The following is a 19,791-nucleotide window of genomic DNA, read 5'->3' as shown; positions in this document are numbered from 1 at the left end:
AAGACACAGAGGAAGCCTAGTAAATTAAACCTCTTCAACGAAAACATTACCCTAATCCTTTGGTTGATTAGAGTTGAGCCTGGAATGTGGCAGGAGGTTCCTAGCACATCATGAAGCAAGATGATTGCCATTTCCTTATGCATGTGGCTGAGATGCAGGTGTCATTAGCCAACCACAAGAGGCAGGAAGACTAGCATGTACACCAACACATAAATGTCTGTCTGTCCTGAGAGTTGTTCGAAGCTATTTTCTTCTGACTGAAAATCTACATTCAAACACTAGACTTAATATTTTGCCTTTGTACAGACCTCATCTTGTAAATTATAAAATATCTTATTCTTGGTGTTCACATTTTTCCTTCACATCCTAATTTTTTTTTTTTTTTGTTTGCCTGGCTCATCAGAAATTCCCATATTTTAATCTCAGGCAATTCACACTCTAGTTGAGCTCTGTTGTTTGGATATGAATGATAATCTTCCTAGAATTGAAAACTGCTGAATAAAGAAAAGCAAACTAATCCAAAAGTGTATATACCCAAATTCAGTTGGACAATCATACTAATCCTTTTAAGTCTTCCAAACCATAAGGGCAAAAACTACGAATGATATAAGAATAATGTGAACAACACATGAAGATAGCATATTGCACACATTTATTAAATAAATGGAAGTTGCCAATTTTCAAATGTTCTTCAATAGAAAGCAAATAGCATCTGAATATGTGAACAGTAGAGAGTAGGGCACAGTTGTGCTGGAAGTTGAAGAAGAAAGAAGCTGTTAAAGGAAGGATGGCACGCTATCAATAGGGGTTAAGCAAGAAAAACCGCAGCTTTAGAGCATAGACTTTGACATTTGAGAATATAAAGCCTTAACAGTTGATCCCATAGAGGCCCAATCCACAGATTGGTCTGTAGCAAAGTTGGCGGGAACAAGGCACCAAGTAGCTTGGGTAGCAGACTCTGGACCCATAACCCAGGGAAGGGAAGCCAAAGACTCCATAATTCAGAGATCTGAAGCCACTGGGTCCACAGCCCGCTGAGTAGCAGCTTCTAGATCCATATCCCAGGGAACGGCAGCTGCTGGATCCAAAGCCCAGAGGCCCAGCATATGTCCCCTGGCAGGGACTGCAAGGTGTGAAGCTCCTGGGGTAGTAGCAGGCTGTCTGGCAGGGGCTGGACTCCACACAGGACCTCTGGCAGCTGGTGGGCTCAATACAGGTCTCCTGACAGCCACTGTTGAGAGAGGAGCCCAGCTGGCAGGTGCTGGGAGAGCAGCTGCTGGTGGTGTAGACCAGGTTGCTGGGGTAGGAAGAGCCACAGGAGGAACCTGAGGAGGGCAGGCAGCTCCTGAGGGAGCGGGAGGAGAAGTTTGCAGAGCAGCAGCTGTGGGCCATGTTGAGAGGAGATGTGATGAGCTCAGCTGGATGCAACAGGGAGGATTCTGAGTTTGCATGTCACCCTGTGGAGAGCTGGGTTTATATACTCTCAGCCACAGGTGTGGTACCCAACAGTCTCATCCTTGATGTATTTGTGTGCTTCCTGGTTTACAAATGTGGGACTCAGTAATCTCTGTAATTGTACCTCACTTGAATAGGTTTCTGCACAGTATATTTGTGGGTGTTATAATTTTGTTGTAGTTAAGACAATGAGCTACTGCTATGTCAGAGATGTTGTGCATGACTGTTTTTACAGGGATGCTTATTCCATCATGTCTAGGAAAATCCCCCCTTTTCCTCTTGAGACATTTTTTTAAATGTGTTTTGTCAGATGTTACCTGCCAGAAAATACTTTTATCTCTATGCTATTGAATGCTAATAACATTCATCTCCTATAGTTAATGAACTAAGAGTCATTTTGGGTATCCTATGGAACCTATTAAAGATTGACCTTACCTGTCACCGGTGATGTCCATTTTCCAAAATTATACCACACGTATTACAGAATTTCTCTTGTGGGTTGCACACAAAAGTGTGTTAAGAATAGAGGCCAAGCAAAGTGAGCAAGACTAGAACTGGGAAGAGCAAAACAAAAGCAAGGCAGCGACACATGTGATCTCAAGGAGCGGAGATGTAAGGGAGTCAGGTCTAAGCCCTTGTGCAATTGAATCAAAGTAGAAAAAAAAAAAAAAAAAAACAAGAAACAAAAATGGAGGGGGGGAGCCAGTTTTACCTCTGGTGTGTGATATGAGGACTGAGGTCACACTGGATTCTCACCTATGTGTGACTGAGTGGAGGGTTTGATTCCTACTTCTTACACCACGGGGGAAATTATTCATTCATTCACTATGGTTCTTCTTGATGCGGTCTGAAATCCAGCCAAATTCATGCAAGACCTTGTTTGTCATGGTCGGTTCCCAAGTGATGACTGAGCCCAGAGAAGGCAAAGGAATTCCCAGCAGGCTCTGGTGGCAAACGTTAGCAGGATTTCCGCTACCCCCCCCCCCCCGAAGCAAGAATTCTGTATCTTGTACAGGTCAAAGGACCCACTTCTCTTTCTCTGGAGCCTTCGGTTTGAGGGGAACCTTGGTGAAGAGAAGTAATCCAAAAACTCCGAATACGTCAATTTTTTGCTTATTATATGTTATAAAGATAGTCTACTGTTAGTGTACAGCACACAATTCAGACAGATGTTTTCTCTTGGGAATGTCAAATAGTGCTGCCCCCCAAAATGATTTAAGTTCTGTAATAATTTATTTAAAAAATAACTAGAAGTTTTGTCTCTGTGCAATCTGTATCTAAACCATGTCTGCTATGTCCATCTTTAATCCTCTCCTTTTTGACTAGACACATTACAATCACTTAATTGTTTTACTATTTCATGGTTTATGCCTTTGGTTAATACTTGTGCATTCTCAACTGAAATCTCAGATGTTACCATTACCTCATTCACCCTTTGTTTTCATTAGGTTCAGTTATAACTACAGCATGCACTTTGATTTCCACAAGCCTCCTTCAGCTATTTCTTTCTTTTCAAACTTTTTGTCATGGGTCTTTAGTTTGGAAATTCCCTTTCCTCATAATTCAGTTCACAAACTCCATCCATTTCCTTTCATGTTAGTTACCTTATTTTTAAGTTTACAGTTAAACTCAATTGCATTATTTTTATGTTCCTATCCAATTTCTCAATCATACCCTTTGTTCACAGGTATAATTACTCCTGAAACATAAAATGTTCCCGTTTCACATTGTCAGATTCCTCACATAGGTGCAGTCTTGTGTCATTGATGACGGGTGTGAGTTTTGGAAACTGTGCTGTTGGCAAATCCCACAATTTCCATGGTCAGGGTGTGTTCAAACAGATGCAGCTGCTTTATCACTAGGTAACGCAATCCTACAGGGCCCCCATGGTCTGCGCGATGCGCTGCTGACACAGTCAGGGCTATGTGACACATGACTGCTTTTTAATGTTTCGGTCTGCTTCCACAAATCCTGGGATTCACATTCTAAGTTCTGCCACTCTCTTGTGCCTCAGACATCTTGTATTTCTCCCACGCTCTGAGAAATACCAGACATTTCGCATGGAAGTAGGTTTTATCCTCCTCTAGAGGCTTGTTACTTTCAGTTCAGCCAGGTTGCCAGAGTGAAGACTCCCATAGCCTAGGTCATTTCAATCCAATCAAGAACTGATGCAATTTACGCTTGGGTTTCTGTCCTTGTGCCCTTATAAGGATCTGCCCGTTAGAAATTCAACTCTGCCTGTCACAGTTGGTTTTCTAAGATCTGGGGCTACTTCCCAGGGCCCCAAGTCCCTGAGAGGTCCAGAATTCCAAATTCCTTCTATAGTCTTATAAATCTGTAGAAGTTTCTTATTGCCTTGATCCCAGCTGCTTAAATCAGGATATAACTTTAAGCGCATCACAGCTCGAAGTTAAGCAGCTTAGTTCCGGCTCATATAAGATCTCTGTCATTCTGCAATGCTTTGATATGTCCCTAGACAATGTGTGTGTATGCATACACGCATCTATATATGCAAATATACATATACATATTTGTATGTGTTTATTTTCCCTGGGAAAATTAATATTTTAAGCAATGTGCAAACGATAACTTTACAGAACTTCAAAATATTTATATTCATGTAACATAGAAATGAGTCTAATAAGGGTGTATCTCAGAGTCCTTAAGGTAATGACATCCATTAAGCTTGGACAGGTTCAGATGCTATTCTTATGAGTGTCTGGCTTGTCTAACACTGACTGCTATCCCTATGCCACATACCTCTGCTTTTCCACATAGATACCACAAGCTCTAACTCCACATGTTTTTACATTATCCTGTCTCCTTCTTGTTCTGTTTTATCCTTGTATCTTTCATTTATTTCTTTCCTTTTTTCTTGTGGTTGTGAATTTCAAAAGAACACCTTGGCCCCTCTTACCTAAAGCATCTCTTGCTGCGAAAGAACAAACTACCAAATAAAAATAAAAGAAATCAAAGATGAAAATAGACAACAAAGAAAAATTTAAGCATAGCACAAACAAAAAATGATAAATGGAGGTAGAAGGGAGGAAGAAATACTGAAGGAGAGAAAAGGAAAGAAGAGGAGGAAGAGGAGAAGGAAGAAGAGTAGGAGGGAATTTTACACATTCATAGACTTCATACTTAGATAGAAAAGTGTATCTGGGCACAAGGATATAGCACTGATCAGAAAACCACAGGATACGCAGTATCATGAGAAGAAGAAGTAGGCAGCATTGATTAGAAACCTCAGTCATTATAGATGCAAATGATGAAAGGAGAATGAGAAAATTTTAAGTATGCATAATTGGCACAATATGATTATTCAGGTATTGAAAACTAGCAGAGTAAGGGAGCAATGGGACACGGTGACATGCATTTTCAGTCTCAGCACCGAGGAGGAAAGGGCAGAGAGATCATTCATCCCAGGACAGCCTATACAATGTTGCAAAAATCTTGGTTTTTAAACAGTAAACAAAAAACAACAAAAGTACAATTAAGGAGTTCAACGGGAAGATTGTGAAGTCCCTCCCTGTTTCTTCATTTTTATTCTTAACATCATTTCCCCCCCTACATTAAACAAGTGTGACTGTTTCAGTGGAGATACTTTCCAACAACTGGCCTGTAAATACACAACAGCCCTCCCCCATCTCTAGCTGCACTTCTTACTATGTTGCTTTTATCCATTTTGAATTTGTATCGATTCCACTGATACACAGTGTGTAACTGTAATCCCTGGTATGATTGCGTTCTGTTACCACCCCACTAAATTACCATAAGGTAGTTTGGCAGAATGGCAATGGAGGTTGGCAAGATAGAGGTGAATGCTCCTATCCCTATGGAAACATGCCAAGTATCCAGATAATTCACATTACCTCCTTCTCCAGTCTCAGGGAAGAGGCATTCACTAGCAGGGGCAGGAGTGTACAACCAAGAAGAGGCACATAGCAGAGGGATGGGAAGGGTTTCCATAGCTATGATGGGGCAGGCATTAATATGAAGTAGTCATAGCATTTTGTAGATAGGAGTAGCACTCTGGCCTTTATTACAACACTCATAAATATACTGCGCAGAAAACTATTCAAATGAACAATAATTACAGAGATTACCGAGTTCCACATTTGTAAACCAGGAAGCACACAAATACGTCAAGGATGAGACTGTTGGGTACCACACCTGTGGCTGAGAGTATATAAACCCAGCTCTCCACACAGGGCGACATTCAAACTCAGAATCCTCTCAGTCGCATCCAGCTGAGCTCATCACATCTCCTCTCAACATGGCCCACAGCTGCTGCTCTGCAAACTTCTCCTCCCGCTCCCTCAGGAGCTGCCTGCCCTCCTCAGGTTCCTCCTGTGGCTCTTCCTACCCCAGCAACCTGGTCTACACCACCAGCAGCTGCTCTCCCAGCACCTGCCAGCTGGGCTCCTCTCTCAACAGTGGCTGTCAGGAGACCTGTATTGAGCCCACCAGCTGCCAGAGGTCCTGTGTGGAGTCCAGCCCCTGCCAGACAGCCTGCTACTACCCCAGGAGCTTCACACCTTGCAGTCCCTGCCAGGGGACATATGCTGGGCCTCTGGGCTTTGGATCCAGCAGCTGCCATTCCCTGGGATATGGATCTAGAAGTTGCTACTCAGCGGGCTGTGTTCCCAGTGGCTTCAGATCTCTGAATTACAGCTTTCCTACCAGATATTATAGATCCATTGTCTGTAGCCCACTCTATTTTCCTTCTAGGGGTTTCTACTCAACTTGCTATCAACCAATCTATACATCTGGCTTCTGTTGACTCATCTGTTGACTCTCCAATACCAATCCTAAATGCAGATTCTGAAGTAAAATTGTCTTTTAATTTTATCCTTTAGAATTGTTGAAATCTTCTTGATTTTTTGCTGCTTTTTTCTTTTCCAACTCTCAAATTTGGTTCTGTCAAACTGCAAGACTAAGGAAAACTTCAACTACATTGTTGATAAAACTGATCATTTTTTCACATCTCCAAAAATTACAAAGTCAAATAATTTTATCTTAATAAACCATTCTTCCTATTGCACAATTGCATGTTTAATGTTATTATTTACATCTAATGCATTATGGTTTGGATGTAAAATACTCCCTAGGGGCTGGTCCTTTCACTGTTTGGTCTCACACTGAGGTTAACAATTTGGAAGTTTGTGGAACATTTACAGGGTACCCTCTAAGTGGAAGAAGGGCATCTCTTGGACAAAGATCTTGAGGTCTTTTGGCCCATATTGCTTCCTGTTCTACGTATGTTCCTGAACCACCAATATGCGGGCAAGAAGCCTCTCCTGGCTGCTGCTTTGATGTTTTCCTATCTATGGTGAAATGGATCCTCCAGTCACAGACCAAAACAAATCTTTCCTTCATTGTGTTTCTGTCAGACTTTTGGTTCAGGCAGAAGACAAAAATAAACAATGCCTTAATTGGCATTGATTGCGATTACTTTGAGGCAGTAGCTTTGGAAGGCTAGGAGCCATTGCACTCACTTCACTTGGTCTCTAGATTTGGTCCCTTCTTCACACAGGTATTCCTGAGCACTCTGAGCTTTCAACTGAAACTCTTCTCCACCTTAGACATACAGAACTGACCATCCTAGTTAAACTAGTGACTACACCATGCATTTCAAAGGGTAGAACGTGATAGAAATGTGAAGAATGCAAGAAAAAATGTTAGGTTCATATGGTAAGGTCAATGCATGAGGGATAGTAACAGAGAAGATTCTATCTGTGTGTTAATTTTCAACCTTGTGAAGTTAGTGTGTAGGAGCGTCACTTTTGGGAAATTAGTCCCCATAGCCCAATTAACATTTTCAATCTGCTAAAATCGTTTCCATTTGTATAAGTAGGAAGACAACAGACTTAAAAACAAAACAAAACAAACAAACAAACAAATAAACCTAGGTTCAGCAGGTGTGAAGTTGTACCTGGGTTCTCAGCTAATATGTGAATTAAATCTAAGGGAAACACAGTAATCCTTAATGATGTGAAAAGTGACTCAATGAGAGCCTTCATAACCTTGAATAATCTGGAATCATGCCATCCTTGTCTTTCTGGCTCAAACACTTAGAAGAAGTAATTAAAAGAGCAATCAAATATAGAAAAATTACTAGCTTGATAATATGTGGAATCAATATTCATATCGAACAATATTCGCATGCTTTACCTACTCTTGTTTTATGAGATCGTTAAACATTCTCTGAAAATTAGGAGTGGAGTGCTGAGTATTGGAGTATTGGACCCCTGTCAAATATGTATGTCCCATTCATTTCATCATGCTTACTTCCTCCTTTGCTAGTGCAGTAACTAAATGTAAACCCTGAAAGCAGCGGCAGGCAGAGCTCACTGCATTCCATGTACTTATTCTGCAGCAGTAGAAACAGAAAGACAAGAATTAGGTGGATTTTAAAAGATCACAGTTAGGGTGCCATGCTTGGAATCACACTGAATGCTCCTCTGGGTGTCCTCTGATTTAACCCACCTAGATCATGCTTTGTGGTGTCCTTTATTGAACAGCTAATACTTTCCTTCTATTATGACCTTACCCCCTTCCTTCACTACTAGTTTTTGCAAGTAATTATGATGCTTCTATAGTTATAGGGGAAAGTAACAATGAAGTAAGACTGGGGCTAAGAATTAAGCACCCATATCATGAAAGTTGGTATGGAAAACAGTGAACTCAGTCCTTTGCATACTGTCCTTGGGTTTTCACGATCTCTGTCATTCTTATGTTTATAATCATTACCCAAGATCAACTGGCAGGCTTACTCCCTCAAAGCATGGGCAGCTGTAAGGTTTGAAAAGATGCACTTGAGCTTCCTGACCAGGCTGAAGTTAATCTGCTTCTATACCAAGATTTCAGACACAGGTATGGCTTTCTGCTTCCCAAAAGGATACCACAGGAGGCCCATAGTTTACAGCCTTTGAATTACAATTATCCTATTAGGAAAATATAAAAAGGCTATGCATTCAGTAAAAATCCCACTTTGAATTTTTAAAATGTTATTAGAATATAGTCATTGTATAAAATGAGGGTTTTTATGATGACATATGCACAGATGTGTACTGGATTTAAATCTTAGTCTTCTCACAGGCAAGTGCTATATGGCACAATCACAATATTCACTTCATGTTGCTTTGGGCCATCTTTTTAACTTCAGTGCTGAGCCAGCTGTCATTACAGAGGTTCACACCTTAGGTAGGGTGGGAGTGCAGAATGTAGTATGGGCCTGTGGGGTTCTATTTGTTTGTTTGTTTTAAGTTCGCAGTGAGTGTATAAGACAGTTGTACCAGTTAGAACACATAGCTGCTACCACAAACTAGACCAAGCTAAGTGTCGCCAGCAATGTAATTATCTTTCAATTCTGTAGGACTAAACTTCCTAGCATACAGACATTTTTCTCTCTCTGGTCCAGCAGTTAAATACATGCCAGTAAACTGTGGTCTGCTAATTTGTAAGTTAATTCCACTTTCTGCAGTCAACAGGAGGCCGGCCAGCAGTTTTCAGGATTATAGCTAGTTGCTTCTACTCTTCCAGGATCTTCCTAAGGCACACTTTGACACACACACTCAAAGCCAAAGATTTTGAACACAGAGGCTCACAAACAAAGCATTGGCTGCTCACTTTTAATCAACAGCCAAGGCTAATGATCATCTGTTAACCGACTGGTTTTCTGTGCATGTTTCCAAGAATTGCTGTGACCAGTTTCCAGAAATTCTCTCATGAGTAATTTAGAAGCATTGCTCTTCTACTATTTCTGCTTGTCAGTGCTTAGGTCATCAATGACTACCACCACACTAAGTTATTTTGTACTTTTTTGTCATTTGTCTTCAAAGTATCATCATCATCAGAATCATCATCATTATCCAAATTAGCATTGCTACTCTGAAAATTTCACTCCTGACATGACATCCCTAAACTCACAGTTGATGTACAAGTGACCTAAAAATATTCCAAATGACTTGACAGATTTTGTTGACCTCTCCTGGAAGGCACCACCTGTGGAGTGGGGGAAGGGATGGGAGGGAGGGAGAGGAAACTGTGATCCATATCTAAAATAAGAAAAATACATAAATAAAATAAATAAATATTCTATAAAAATTATCCTCTGCCTGTACATATAAGGCATATAGGGACATAACTGAATTTCAAGTTTAAACTGGGGATTTCCCACGGTATTCTTACTTTTTATATGTAAATACTCAGAAATCTGAGAAGTTTTGAAGTCTAAAATGCTTCTGATTCCAAGAATGTTTGGTAAGTTACAATAGACTCACCATGGAACTTTACCATTATGCAGGATCTGTTTTATGCAAATGGTGTTAGACATCTTTTTCAAAATTACATTCATTCATCTCTCTATGAGATAAAGACTAATATTAGGAAAGTGCGTAATCTTTATTCCATTCAGACAAAGACTCTACTAGAAAAACCAAGTACCAAACAAATAGTTATTTATAACAAATATCCATGGATATGAAAATACTGGTGCTGAAAGAGGTTATATAAAAAGAAATTCTTAAGTCTTAAAGGTTCACATTCAGAAAAAATTCTGTAGTTGTAACACTTAGAATAAATCTTATTTTAAATAGTTAGATTTGACAGTATTGAAAATGGTGTATGTTTTTCTATCATGCTATAAGACCTCGCCTAAGACCTTCATTCTCTTATGTTTCTTGTTCAGTGATCCCTGAGATATGCATATTTTTTTCTTTGTGCATGGGAGGCCCTTGGAGGGAAGTCTTTTATGGGTAATTTTGCATCTGCAGGACAGGTTTCAATATTTTATGTCTTCCCTCTGTCTCTCTTCACTGAACTTGTAGGTTTCTATTTTGGCTATATTGTCTGGCTGAGAGGACAGGGAGATGCCCCTTTCTCTTCCCAGAATTTGGGTTATTGATTCCTGTAACCATACCCAGTTCTCTTTGTGTGTGCTGGGGACCTAACTTGGGTCATAACAGTTAGGCATCAAGCAAATTTACAATCAAGCCATTCCCCCAGTTAAAACTATAATGATTTTATATCATAGAATACTCTGAGTCTTTTAGATCTTCATAAAAATGAATCACTTTATCACTTTTTTTCCTTCAGATTTTTCCCAATGTGCTATTGAGTTTTTATGCTTTGTGTGTCTTACTTGTTTATTACTGCCTTCTGTTTCCTGTCATCAATTTTATATGTTTATTTTATTCTATTTTATGTTTTTTTTGACACCTTTGGTGGTCCTTGTATATATACACTGAAGATTTTCAGACTGTTTGATAAACCTACAATGAGGATTGACTCTTCCAGTGTTTTCAAAGACTAGAGTTTTCAGATTTTCTTGGAGGAAATACTATTTGATAAGTGAGTCTGCACATTGGGACTGTTTGACAGTCCAAATCTGACTAGCCAAGAGGACAGATAGAGGGATATGGGAGAAGGCAAAGGAAATTGAAGAAGAAAAAGAGTATATTATGCTTAGGGAAAAATCATAACTTGGTGGGTTTCGCAGTAAAAGGATGTCCATTCAGAATTCATGAACAAAACTAGTAATAGAGCATCAACAGATATGAAAATCATGAAATTGTATATCATGAATCACAGATTCATCCCTCTGTTCCAATCATTGCAAAACACACAATTACATATCCTTGACAGACTTTCTGACCTTTATTGAATCAATTGTTTCTTATTGTCCTTTGAAGATAGAAAGTATCTCATGAGTTTGATTTTTTTGTTTGTTTCAAGATAATGTCTTACCAAGAATCCCATGTTGGTTTTAAGTTCAATACACAGAAGATGGCCTGGAACTCATGGTCTTCCTGCCCCAGTGTCTCTCTCTGTCATAATGATGGCCATGTACCACCAAGGCCAATTAAAATGTTCTTGTATGCTGAGAACAGCCCATCACAGGCTTGATATCCTTGTGATTTAATAATTATTTACTTAAATAATATTGATGTTGACAAGTGGTGTGTTCAGAAAAATCAGAAAGCAAGCACATTTAAAAATGTTTCAGTTTTTGTCATTATAAACCGTTATGTGAGCGAATGTATCTTGGAAAATTATAAAACATTTGCTGATATGCATTCTCTAGAGCAGCATCAGATGAATGTTGTTTTGAATCCTGTCTGGCACTGATAAGAAATTTTACAATGTGTCACTGAGGCATGACTAATGGAAAATATGGGAGTTAAGTTCATGGGGAGTAAAGCTGTTATTTGTAATCTCTAATGTGACAAGAATACAGAAATAGAAATTGTAAAATTCCTTGAATAGAAATGACTCAGGCAGTTTCCAGGAAATCAGAATCCATGCATTGTTCCCTGGAAGTCACTACAGGTTAGCTAGGAACAAGAAGATTAGCCATTCCTGGAAACATTGATGCTTGGATAGTAGCAGCTTAAGACCTACCAGGTTTGAAATTCACAGAACTGGTAAGTATGATTGATGGTGGGGGAGATAGGAGAAAGATGGAGGCCTGGTAGAGACAGGACCAATCGGAGGTGGAGTTATCTCGTGGCCAGCAAGGCTGTATGTGTCCAAATCTGATGATGTTGATGATTTATGAGAAGAAACATAACGTCACTTTTGTGAACTTAAAATAAAGCTAAACTGTGGGGGTTAAGAGCTAAGAGTACCTCTCAATAGTGTAGAAGTATCTGATCACATGCAAGGCCCTGGATTGCATCCTCAGTAGAACCAACTGTAAAATAAAATATATAATATAATCCATATTAAGTAGTTGGAACAAGGATGGGATTAGCTATTTCTCAAGAGACCCTTGTGTGAAAATAGAATGTCTTGTATAATGATAAGTTGATGATCTGATTACAACTTGCATGTGATGGTGTAGCATTTAACTGCAGTACCAATTGAGATGTTACATATTCATTGTCCACAATACTATAATTAGCAGTTGTGTATGAGGACTTCATTTTGGTACTGTGTAATTACCGTTGCACCTACTTCTCCCATGGAATTTTGGATTTTCTGATTAGAGTTTTTCAATAGGCCAATGAACCACTCTAATACCTGGTGTCCTTCATCCACCAATGAAGGCTCCAGTTCAGACAAAATGTATTCCTTAGCATTAGTGCAGCATTTTCAAAGTCTCTTTGATATTTTTTACCACAGATTGTAGAACCACACACAGAGATACCTTAGACCTTTTTCTAGACCATACAAGTTAAGAACAAAATAAATTTCTGATCACTGGGAGGTACTTGGTGCTGCTCTTTGAATTTCCCTTGGGGGAAGTTGAATAGAATTTTCTATATTTTTTTCTCATCATTTCAGTCCTTCTAAATTTTTCAGTGAAAGTATAGATTGTTGCTTTTGTTGTTGTTGTCGTTGTTGGGGAAGATGATGACTGGGAGGAAAATAAGGAAGAGATGGGGGGTGTGCTCAGTGGCATTAACAAAGCCATGCCAAAATGGAACTGGGGAAGCAGTAGGTGCTCTTAGCTTTCTTCATGCCCAAACATAGAATCTTCTCAGTCTCAAGGGTCTCTTTTATACTATAAGATTAACTTCCAGATCTCTAAGTTACCTATGTCTTCCATATCCAGTAAATTATCCCTGCACCTTTGTAATACATACAACTCTTTTCCTTTTATACTTTCTTCTTCTATTTTTGAGATTATAATATAATCACATCTTTTCTCCCTTCTATTTCCTCCTTCCAAACCTCCCTATATACCCTTCCTTGCTCTCTCTCAAATCCAGGTCATTTCTATTACATGTGTACATGTATATGACAGCACATGTATATTCCTAAACTTAAACTTAGTCTGTATGACCATTTGGTACTAGATGACCAATGGGAGCTCAGGGCTTGTTTGTATTCTGTTGTGATCTTGCCCTTTGGTCCAAAAGTGATGCTTGTTCAATTACTGTAGATTATGGAGACTGATCAGGTGTAGTTTTGGAGGACTGGACTTGGGATAAATCACAAGTAAGATTAATCACAGGCATATTCACAGGAGTGACACAATTCAAGTCTGTTTCATTTTCTCTGAAACAGTCTGTAGTTGCTCACTCTTGTTTTCTAGTAGAACTTTTAAGTTCCACATTTTGTTGCTATAAATATTTGTGAGTCTCAGGTGCATTGTTTAGGTGAATGCAGAGAGTAATATTAAATTACCATTAACTTTCAGCCAAATTTCTTACATAAAGAATTTGCTAGCTTTCTTCTTATATATTATAAAAAATAATCCACAGATAATTTCTTAATGTACTTTAAGAACTTGCTTATTTTTGTCAGCCAGCATCAGATGAACTAAATAAATGGAACTTGAATCTAATAATAATTTCTTTTTTTCCCCTGGAAAATACACTACCATGATGAGGATTTTTATTCAGTCTTTGTGAAAACAGACTTTCTTTTGTTTAACCAGATTACTTCTTTCTGTGTTTCATACACACCTACCCACTTTTTTGGTTTTTGTTCTGTAAAGAGTGCTATAAATGTGAATGTGATTTTCACAATCTTGGATACCAAACCTGGAGATTTGGCTTAACAGACTTAACAGGCTCAAGAAGACTCAAATTCAGTTGCCAGCACCCAAATCGGGCACCTCACAACCATGTGCAACTCCAACTATGAGGGCAACTGCCTGCATGTGCACATAGACATATAAACACATCCATGTGTACATGAATAAAAAATAAGATAGATTTATAAGCATCCTTTAAAAACAAAGAAAAATAAAGACTTGTGTGTCTTGTTGTTGCTATAGGTATTGTTGTTGAGATAGGGTCTTCCTATGAAGCCCATTCAGGCCAAAAGTATTGTTCCTCCTGTTCCTGCATCCTCAGACCTGTCACACTTAGGTTAACTAACTTTCTTCACTACTTAGTTTTATATTCTAAATGATGCTGTTTTGCGGGGAGGGATCATAGAGTGAGTAGGCACTTCATTTTTGCGTAAGATGAAGTTCATTGCTTCTAGTAAAAATGAAATTATTATTGCTTTTCCGCCATTAGTCTATGCTCAAGTGAAAATAAAACTGTTAGGATGTCTATGTAAGATCTGGACAGTAGTGTGTATATCAGTAGGAGCCAGATCACAGATTGGTCTCAAGATGGCTGGAGATTATAATAAGCAAGGGACTTGAGTGACGGAAACCAAATACATAGTCCAGAGACTTTGAGCTATATATTCCATTACACAAACACCAGAATCCTGTGGATCTATAGACCAATGAGTAGCACTTCCAGGTCTAAGGACAGGCAATGCCCTCATTCACCAAATACCAGAAGTCTTCTGAGTTGTACGGCAGAGACTACAAGACATCAAGGTCATTGGAAAGTAAATACCAGGACGTCTGGCAATGGGTAGAATGATAGCACATGGAATGCCAGATAGCAGGTGACTTCATGACAAATCCGCAGCTTTTGTGGGACAGAAGCCCAGTTGGCAGATGTCTATTGCAAGTGGAAATCAGGATGCTTGACCAGTAAGATAAAGTGGACTTTAGTAGGAGAAAATAACGTACACAGGAAACGAATGACAGTCGCGGGCTCATGCTCCAAGAATGCAGACCCTGCTACCCGGATCCTCTCCGCAACCCTAAGAAAGGGCTTCCCACCCCCAATTCAGTCCTTTCAACCGGCCAAATCCACACCTGTGCCCACGCCCAAATGGGCGTGGTCAGTGCTACAGGTGTGTGTAGGGATGGATATCTCACCACAGAAGTCAGTTGTTAGCCCTGTATATCAGGTTTCTAGGTTTCTGAAGAAGGAAGACCCACAGGCAGAGGAATCCCAGCAGCCTTGTAGGGCTTTGTAGGCAGCCCTTATAGGATTACAAGAAGACAGTTCCAGAGCACTTATGTGAGGATATCTTGACAGGGAATGTGAGTACTTCTGAGTCACACTGAGAAAATCGTCAGATTCTCTGGGACACTTATATCTCCATGATTTTATGTAGTTTTGACCATAGGTGTTGAAATCGACAAGGTCGTCATTCCTCCATTTACGCTCTACCATTTGGATGCTAGCAAATCTACAGATTGTGTTGTGATTGCAGCTGTTTAATTCAGGAATATCGTTTCAACATATTCTGAGAAGGAAATCCTGATCCAGAAAGCAGGGGTAGGGCATATTAGCAGAAAGCGGAGGGGTCATTCTGGCCAGACTCACAAGTTGGTTGATACAAATAGTTATGATATTTCTGACACAGGATGACTAATTGGTTTTGCATAATAATGAAAACATTATGCACCCATAAATACTATGTATACTGAATTAAACGTTTGCTAATAAAGCAGATAGGACAAAAGGGTATATACACCTAGTCCCGGGATGCCACCAGGAAGTGTTTGAAATGCAGGAAAGAAGGAGAAGTTTGTTTGCTTCTTTAGTTTGTTTCCTTTTCTTTTGTTGGGAGGGTGCACTGTAGGGTTGAAGGGAGGATATGGGGGAACCAAGAGATGAGAAAAAATGTGGTGCGTGATGTGAAACTCCTAAACAATCAATAACAAAGTTAATTTTTTTTTTTTTTAGAAAGAATAAGTAGAAACATAAGAGTTAGGAAATCATGAAAGGGAGTTATATTCTAAAGTGATTCTAATTTTCTATTTCTAATATGGTGGGTGCTTGTTTTCTAATTCAGTTCTTTCTTTTTATCTTCTTGGCAAAGCCTGAATAAACTTACCTGGCAGGATCATATTGTATTCCTTGATATTTTATTTTTATCTTCCACAGTAGATACTCTGGTCAATACTGGAAATGAATATGAAAATTTCATTTTGTGTTCACTCCATTGTATCTATCTGTCTGTCTGTATGCTGTCTGTCTGCTGTGTGTCTCTTCCCCTAATCTCTCCTCATGTCAATATTCTAATAGTTTTTCTTCCAAGTCCTGAAAGAGCTTGTCAGTTCAAATTCCACTTTACAGGAATCTAGAAGTATCAACAACTGGAATCTCATTTTCAGTTACTCCAAGTTTATAACACAGTGTTGAGTATAAAGCTCCGACCACAGAAAATATGTTTCTCTCTTTGCATTATTTAAATATAGCCACATTAAACCCAATTCATCTTTGAATATAGCTAGGATGCTTTTTATTCTCTTTCTGAGGGTTATTCAAGAGTTTAAAAATTGCTTACATATGGGATCTGAAGCAAAGGATGCCATGGGGGTCTGGGATTCTGTTCCTACAGTCTGATTTCTTTGTCTCCCTTGCTCCTGTCCTATAAACCACCTCTACTGTGCAACCATGTGAATTTATGACGCGAGGATTGAGAGGATCGGCCATGAGGGACAGTTGTAAATAACTGTGTGGATAAATAGTGTCCTTTGGTCAAGTTTGGTTTATCTACAAGGCTCTCTTGGTACCTCAGGGACTGCCTTTCCAAAAATATATTAATTTCCCTCTGCAGAGTGTAAGACTTCATTCTATAACTCTATTTTACTGTAATATGATTCTTCTCTGAGACTTGCCAGTAATGACAACCAGATGACTTGGCACCCACAATGCACTCGATATCTTAATATTAGCTGGGTTATTGTACTGAAAACAAGGCTTGTTTATAATAATTCTACAATGAAAATGCTTCCTTAACACCACCTTCCCTGTAGAGTATGGGGGGGGGAATGGGATGGAAGGGTGGTGGGGGAGGGAAATGGGAGGAAGAGAGAGAAGGAGGGAGGGAGGGAGACAGGACTGAGATCGATATGTAAAATAAGAATAAATAGATAAATAATAAAATTAAAAAAAATTTAATGCTGGACCAGGAGACTATTGCATAACAAAAGAGAATGTAAGTCTTAATACCTTATTGCTATTGCTTTTCTGCTTTTGAACCATTCGTCATGCCTGAGCAGCTGGTAGTGCTGTAGTCCAGGTTGCTGGGACAGAGGGTATGACTGAAGGAACCTGAGGCAGTTAGGTGTGTCTAAGTGTCTAAGTCCCAGATCAGCAGTGGTATTCTCAGCTGGATATAACTAAGTTACTGAGTTTAATGAATTCCTCTGAACCAGGACTCATTTATGGTCTTAGCCATAGGTATGGCCTTACATTACTTAGGATTCCCTTTCTCTCTTTCTTCTTTCCTTCCTTCCTTTCTTCTTTTCTTCCTTCCTTCCCTTTCTTCTTTTTTTTTCTCTCTTCCTTCCCTCCCTTCGCCTCCCTCCCTTCTTGCATCTATCTTTCTGACAAGATCTCAATATTTAGCCCACAAAATTTATTATAAAACAATATCCACCTGCCTCTTCCTTCCAGTGCTGGGTTAAAGGCATATGCCATCACATTTGGCATGTAAATTTTCATTTCTAAATGTGTTTCTCTGTTGGGAGCTGTGTAGCCTAGTCTCAGATCAGCATATGACTACCTGTCCAATGGGTTTCCAAATGTAGTGAGAGATGCTGAAATAGCAGATGAATAGCATTCTTGATTTTTTATTTATGGGTCAGTTTACTATATTGTTTTAGCACTGATCCAACAAGCTGCTTCTATGTCAGGACAGTTAGCACTTGATATCTTTAATGCTTGCTACCCAGTCATGAAAAAGACCATCCCTACCTTGACTTTGGTGAGACTTGCATGTGTATTTGTCTACATTGTGACCAATAGTTGCTTATGCCTAATGGGAAGACTACAATGATGTCACCGCTTTTATTTGAGTTGAATAAAAACATTCCATTTGTCAACAGTGATTTTTCCATTTTAAAAATACTTTTTATGGCTTATATTACATACATATGTTGTTTGTTGAATCCATTATAATGGGAAAATGGGTAGGATAAATTGAATGAGAAACATGGTGTGTCACAATTATAAAAGAAGAAAGACCAAAGGCCAAATGGCTAAAGATGTGGCTTGAAACAAAGTCAATTGGTTAGCAATTTGAATATAGATGATGAGACTCAGAGTCAGACAAAGTGAGGGAAGATATATAGTGATTTGGGTTTCTTTTTTCCATTTCTGTATAATTCAAAAGAAACTGGTTTAATACTTAAATAACATAGTATTTCTTTTACTTTTGCTTTTTTGTTGTTGTTTCTGTTGTTTTGATACAATGTTTCACTGCCAGGCCAGTCCTAAGACACACTCAGTAGTCAGGCAGGTACTGAATTCACTGCGATCCTCTGTCCTCGGTGTGGTGTTCCTAAGAGTTGGAAACACAGGTGTGAGTCACCCTGCACATCTTTTTAAAAATTTGGAGTTTACTTTGCTTTGTTGTTTTGAGTCTTAATGCAAAGTAGGCAGATATTCCCGTCATTTTACAGTGCTTCTTATTAAGTATTTTATATATAAATTAGAGAAGACGTCCCTAAACATTATTTGTTTTTCCCTAGGGCTGTTGTGGTGGATGGAATGAGAACAACCACACCTCCCCAACCATAGGCTCTTACATGGCATGCTTAGTCCTCATTGGAACTGTTTGGAAGGGTTGGGAGGTGTGTTCCTTTTGGAGGAGGCATGTCACCGGAAGCAGGCTTTGAGGTTTGGAAAGCCCTCTCTAGGCTAGCCCAGCATGCCTTTCTCTCTCTTCATTCTGTCTATGGATCCGGATGTAAAGCTCTCATTTTCCATTTCCGTGTGTTCTTCCTCTCCTCCATGCCTGTCACCGTCTAGCCCTCTGATTCTATGTGATCAACACTTTCCAATTCCACAAGGAAGGAAATACACTCTCTTCCCAAGTCCGGTCATTTTATTTACTAAAATATACTCTCATTCAATCTTGGTGGCTGCATATGATGGAAATGACTTTTCTATATGCTTTTGAATTAAATTTATTTTAACTTTTACATGACATATGTGATGGTCCCCAAGCCTTTGGGATCGAGGTTATATTGTAGATGTTTCATTTTGGGATGGGATCTCTGAAATTTGACTAGTTGTTAGTTTCTGTAGTGGTCTTTGTCTGTGCAAACAAACTTCTTTGATGGTATGGAGAGAGGTACACTTATCTGTTTATATAATTAAAAAATTTTAGAATACAGTTGGGAATTACAGTGGTTCAGGAACATGGCAATAGTAGCTTTTTTCTTAGGGTACATGACTTCATCATCTGGCATGAGCAATTGATTAGGTTTGCAGTCCCAGGCATGAATTCCCTATTATTGTAAGGCTTTAAATAAAAAAGTATAATATGTATACATATATAAATAATTTAAATGAAATTATAACACTGTATTAATAGGGCTCTCCCTCAAAACCTTAGACTAGCAAACTCCTCATTGCCAGGCAAGGTAAACCTCCCTTTGAGTAGTTAAGGGAGTACAAGCGAACACTTCTGCAAAACAGGCTATTTCATTGCCTTTGGTAAATTTGAAGGTTAAAAGGCACTATTGCTTAAGCCACTGAAAGTTTCAGACACAAGATTTAGAGGAATTGA

The 19,791-nt window shown here is 39.1% G+C and overlaps 2 protein-coding genes across 2 annotated transcripts; one reads left to right on the top strand and one right to left on the bottom strand.

Moving 5' to 3' along the window:
* Positions 1–867: 867 nt before the first annotated feature.
* LOC127227475 (keratin-associated protein 13-1) lies at positions 868–1,392 on the bottom strand. Its single transcript, XM_051191823.1, has one exon. The coding sequence runs from the start codon at positions 1,390–1,392 to the stop codon at positions 868–870; it is 525 nt and encodes a 174-aa protein (XP_051047780.1).
* Positions 1,393–5,731: 4,339 nt separating this feature from the next.
* On the top strand, positions 5,732–6,238 carry LOC127227482 (keratin-associated protein 13-1). The gene has a single exon (XM_051191828.1). The coding sequence runs from the start codon at positions 5,732–5,734 to the stop codon at positions 6,236–6,238; it is 507 nt and encodes a 168-aa protein (XP_051047785.1).
* The last annotated feature ends 13,553 nt before the right edge of the window (positions 6,239–19,791 follow it).

This window comes from Phodopus roborovskii, unplaced genomic scaffold (genome assembly GCF_943737965.1).
Source record: "Phodopus roborovskii unplaced genomic scaffold, PHOROB, whole genome shotgun sequence".
NCBI lineage: Eukaryota > Metazoa > Chordata > Mammalia > Rodentia > Cricetidae > Phodopus > Phodopus roborovskii.
Note: the sequence above shows the minus strand (reverse complement) of the source record. Positions and strands in the feature narration are given on the sequence as shown.

Coding starts and splice junctions, on each gene's coding strand:
- LOC127227475 (XM_051191823.1), bottom strand. CDS start 1,392: ATGGCCCACAGCTGCTGCTCTGCAAACTTCTCCTCCCGCTCCCTCAGG.
- LOC127227482 (XM_051191828.1), top strand. CDS start 5,732: ATGGCCCACAGCTGCTGCTCTGCAAACTTCTCCTCCCGCTCCCTCAGG.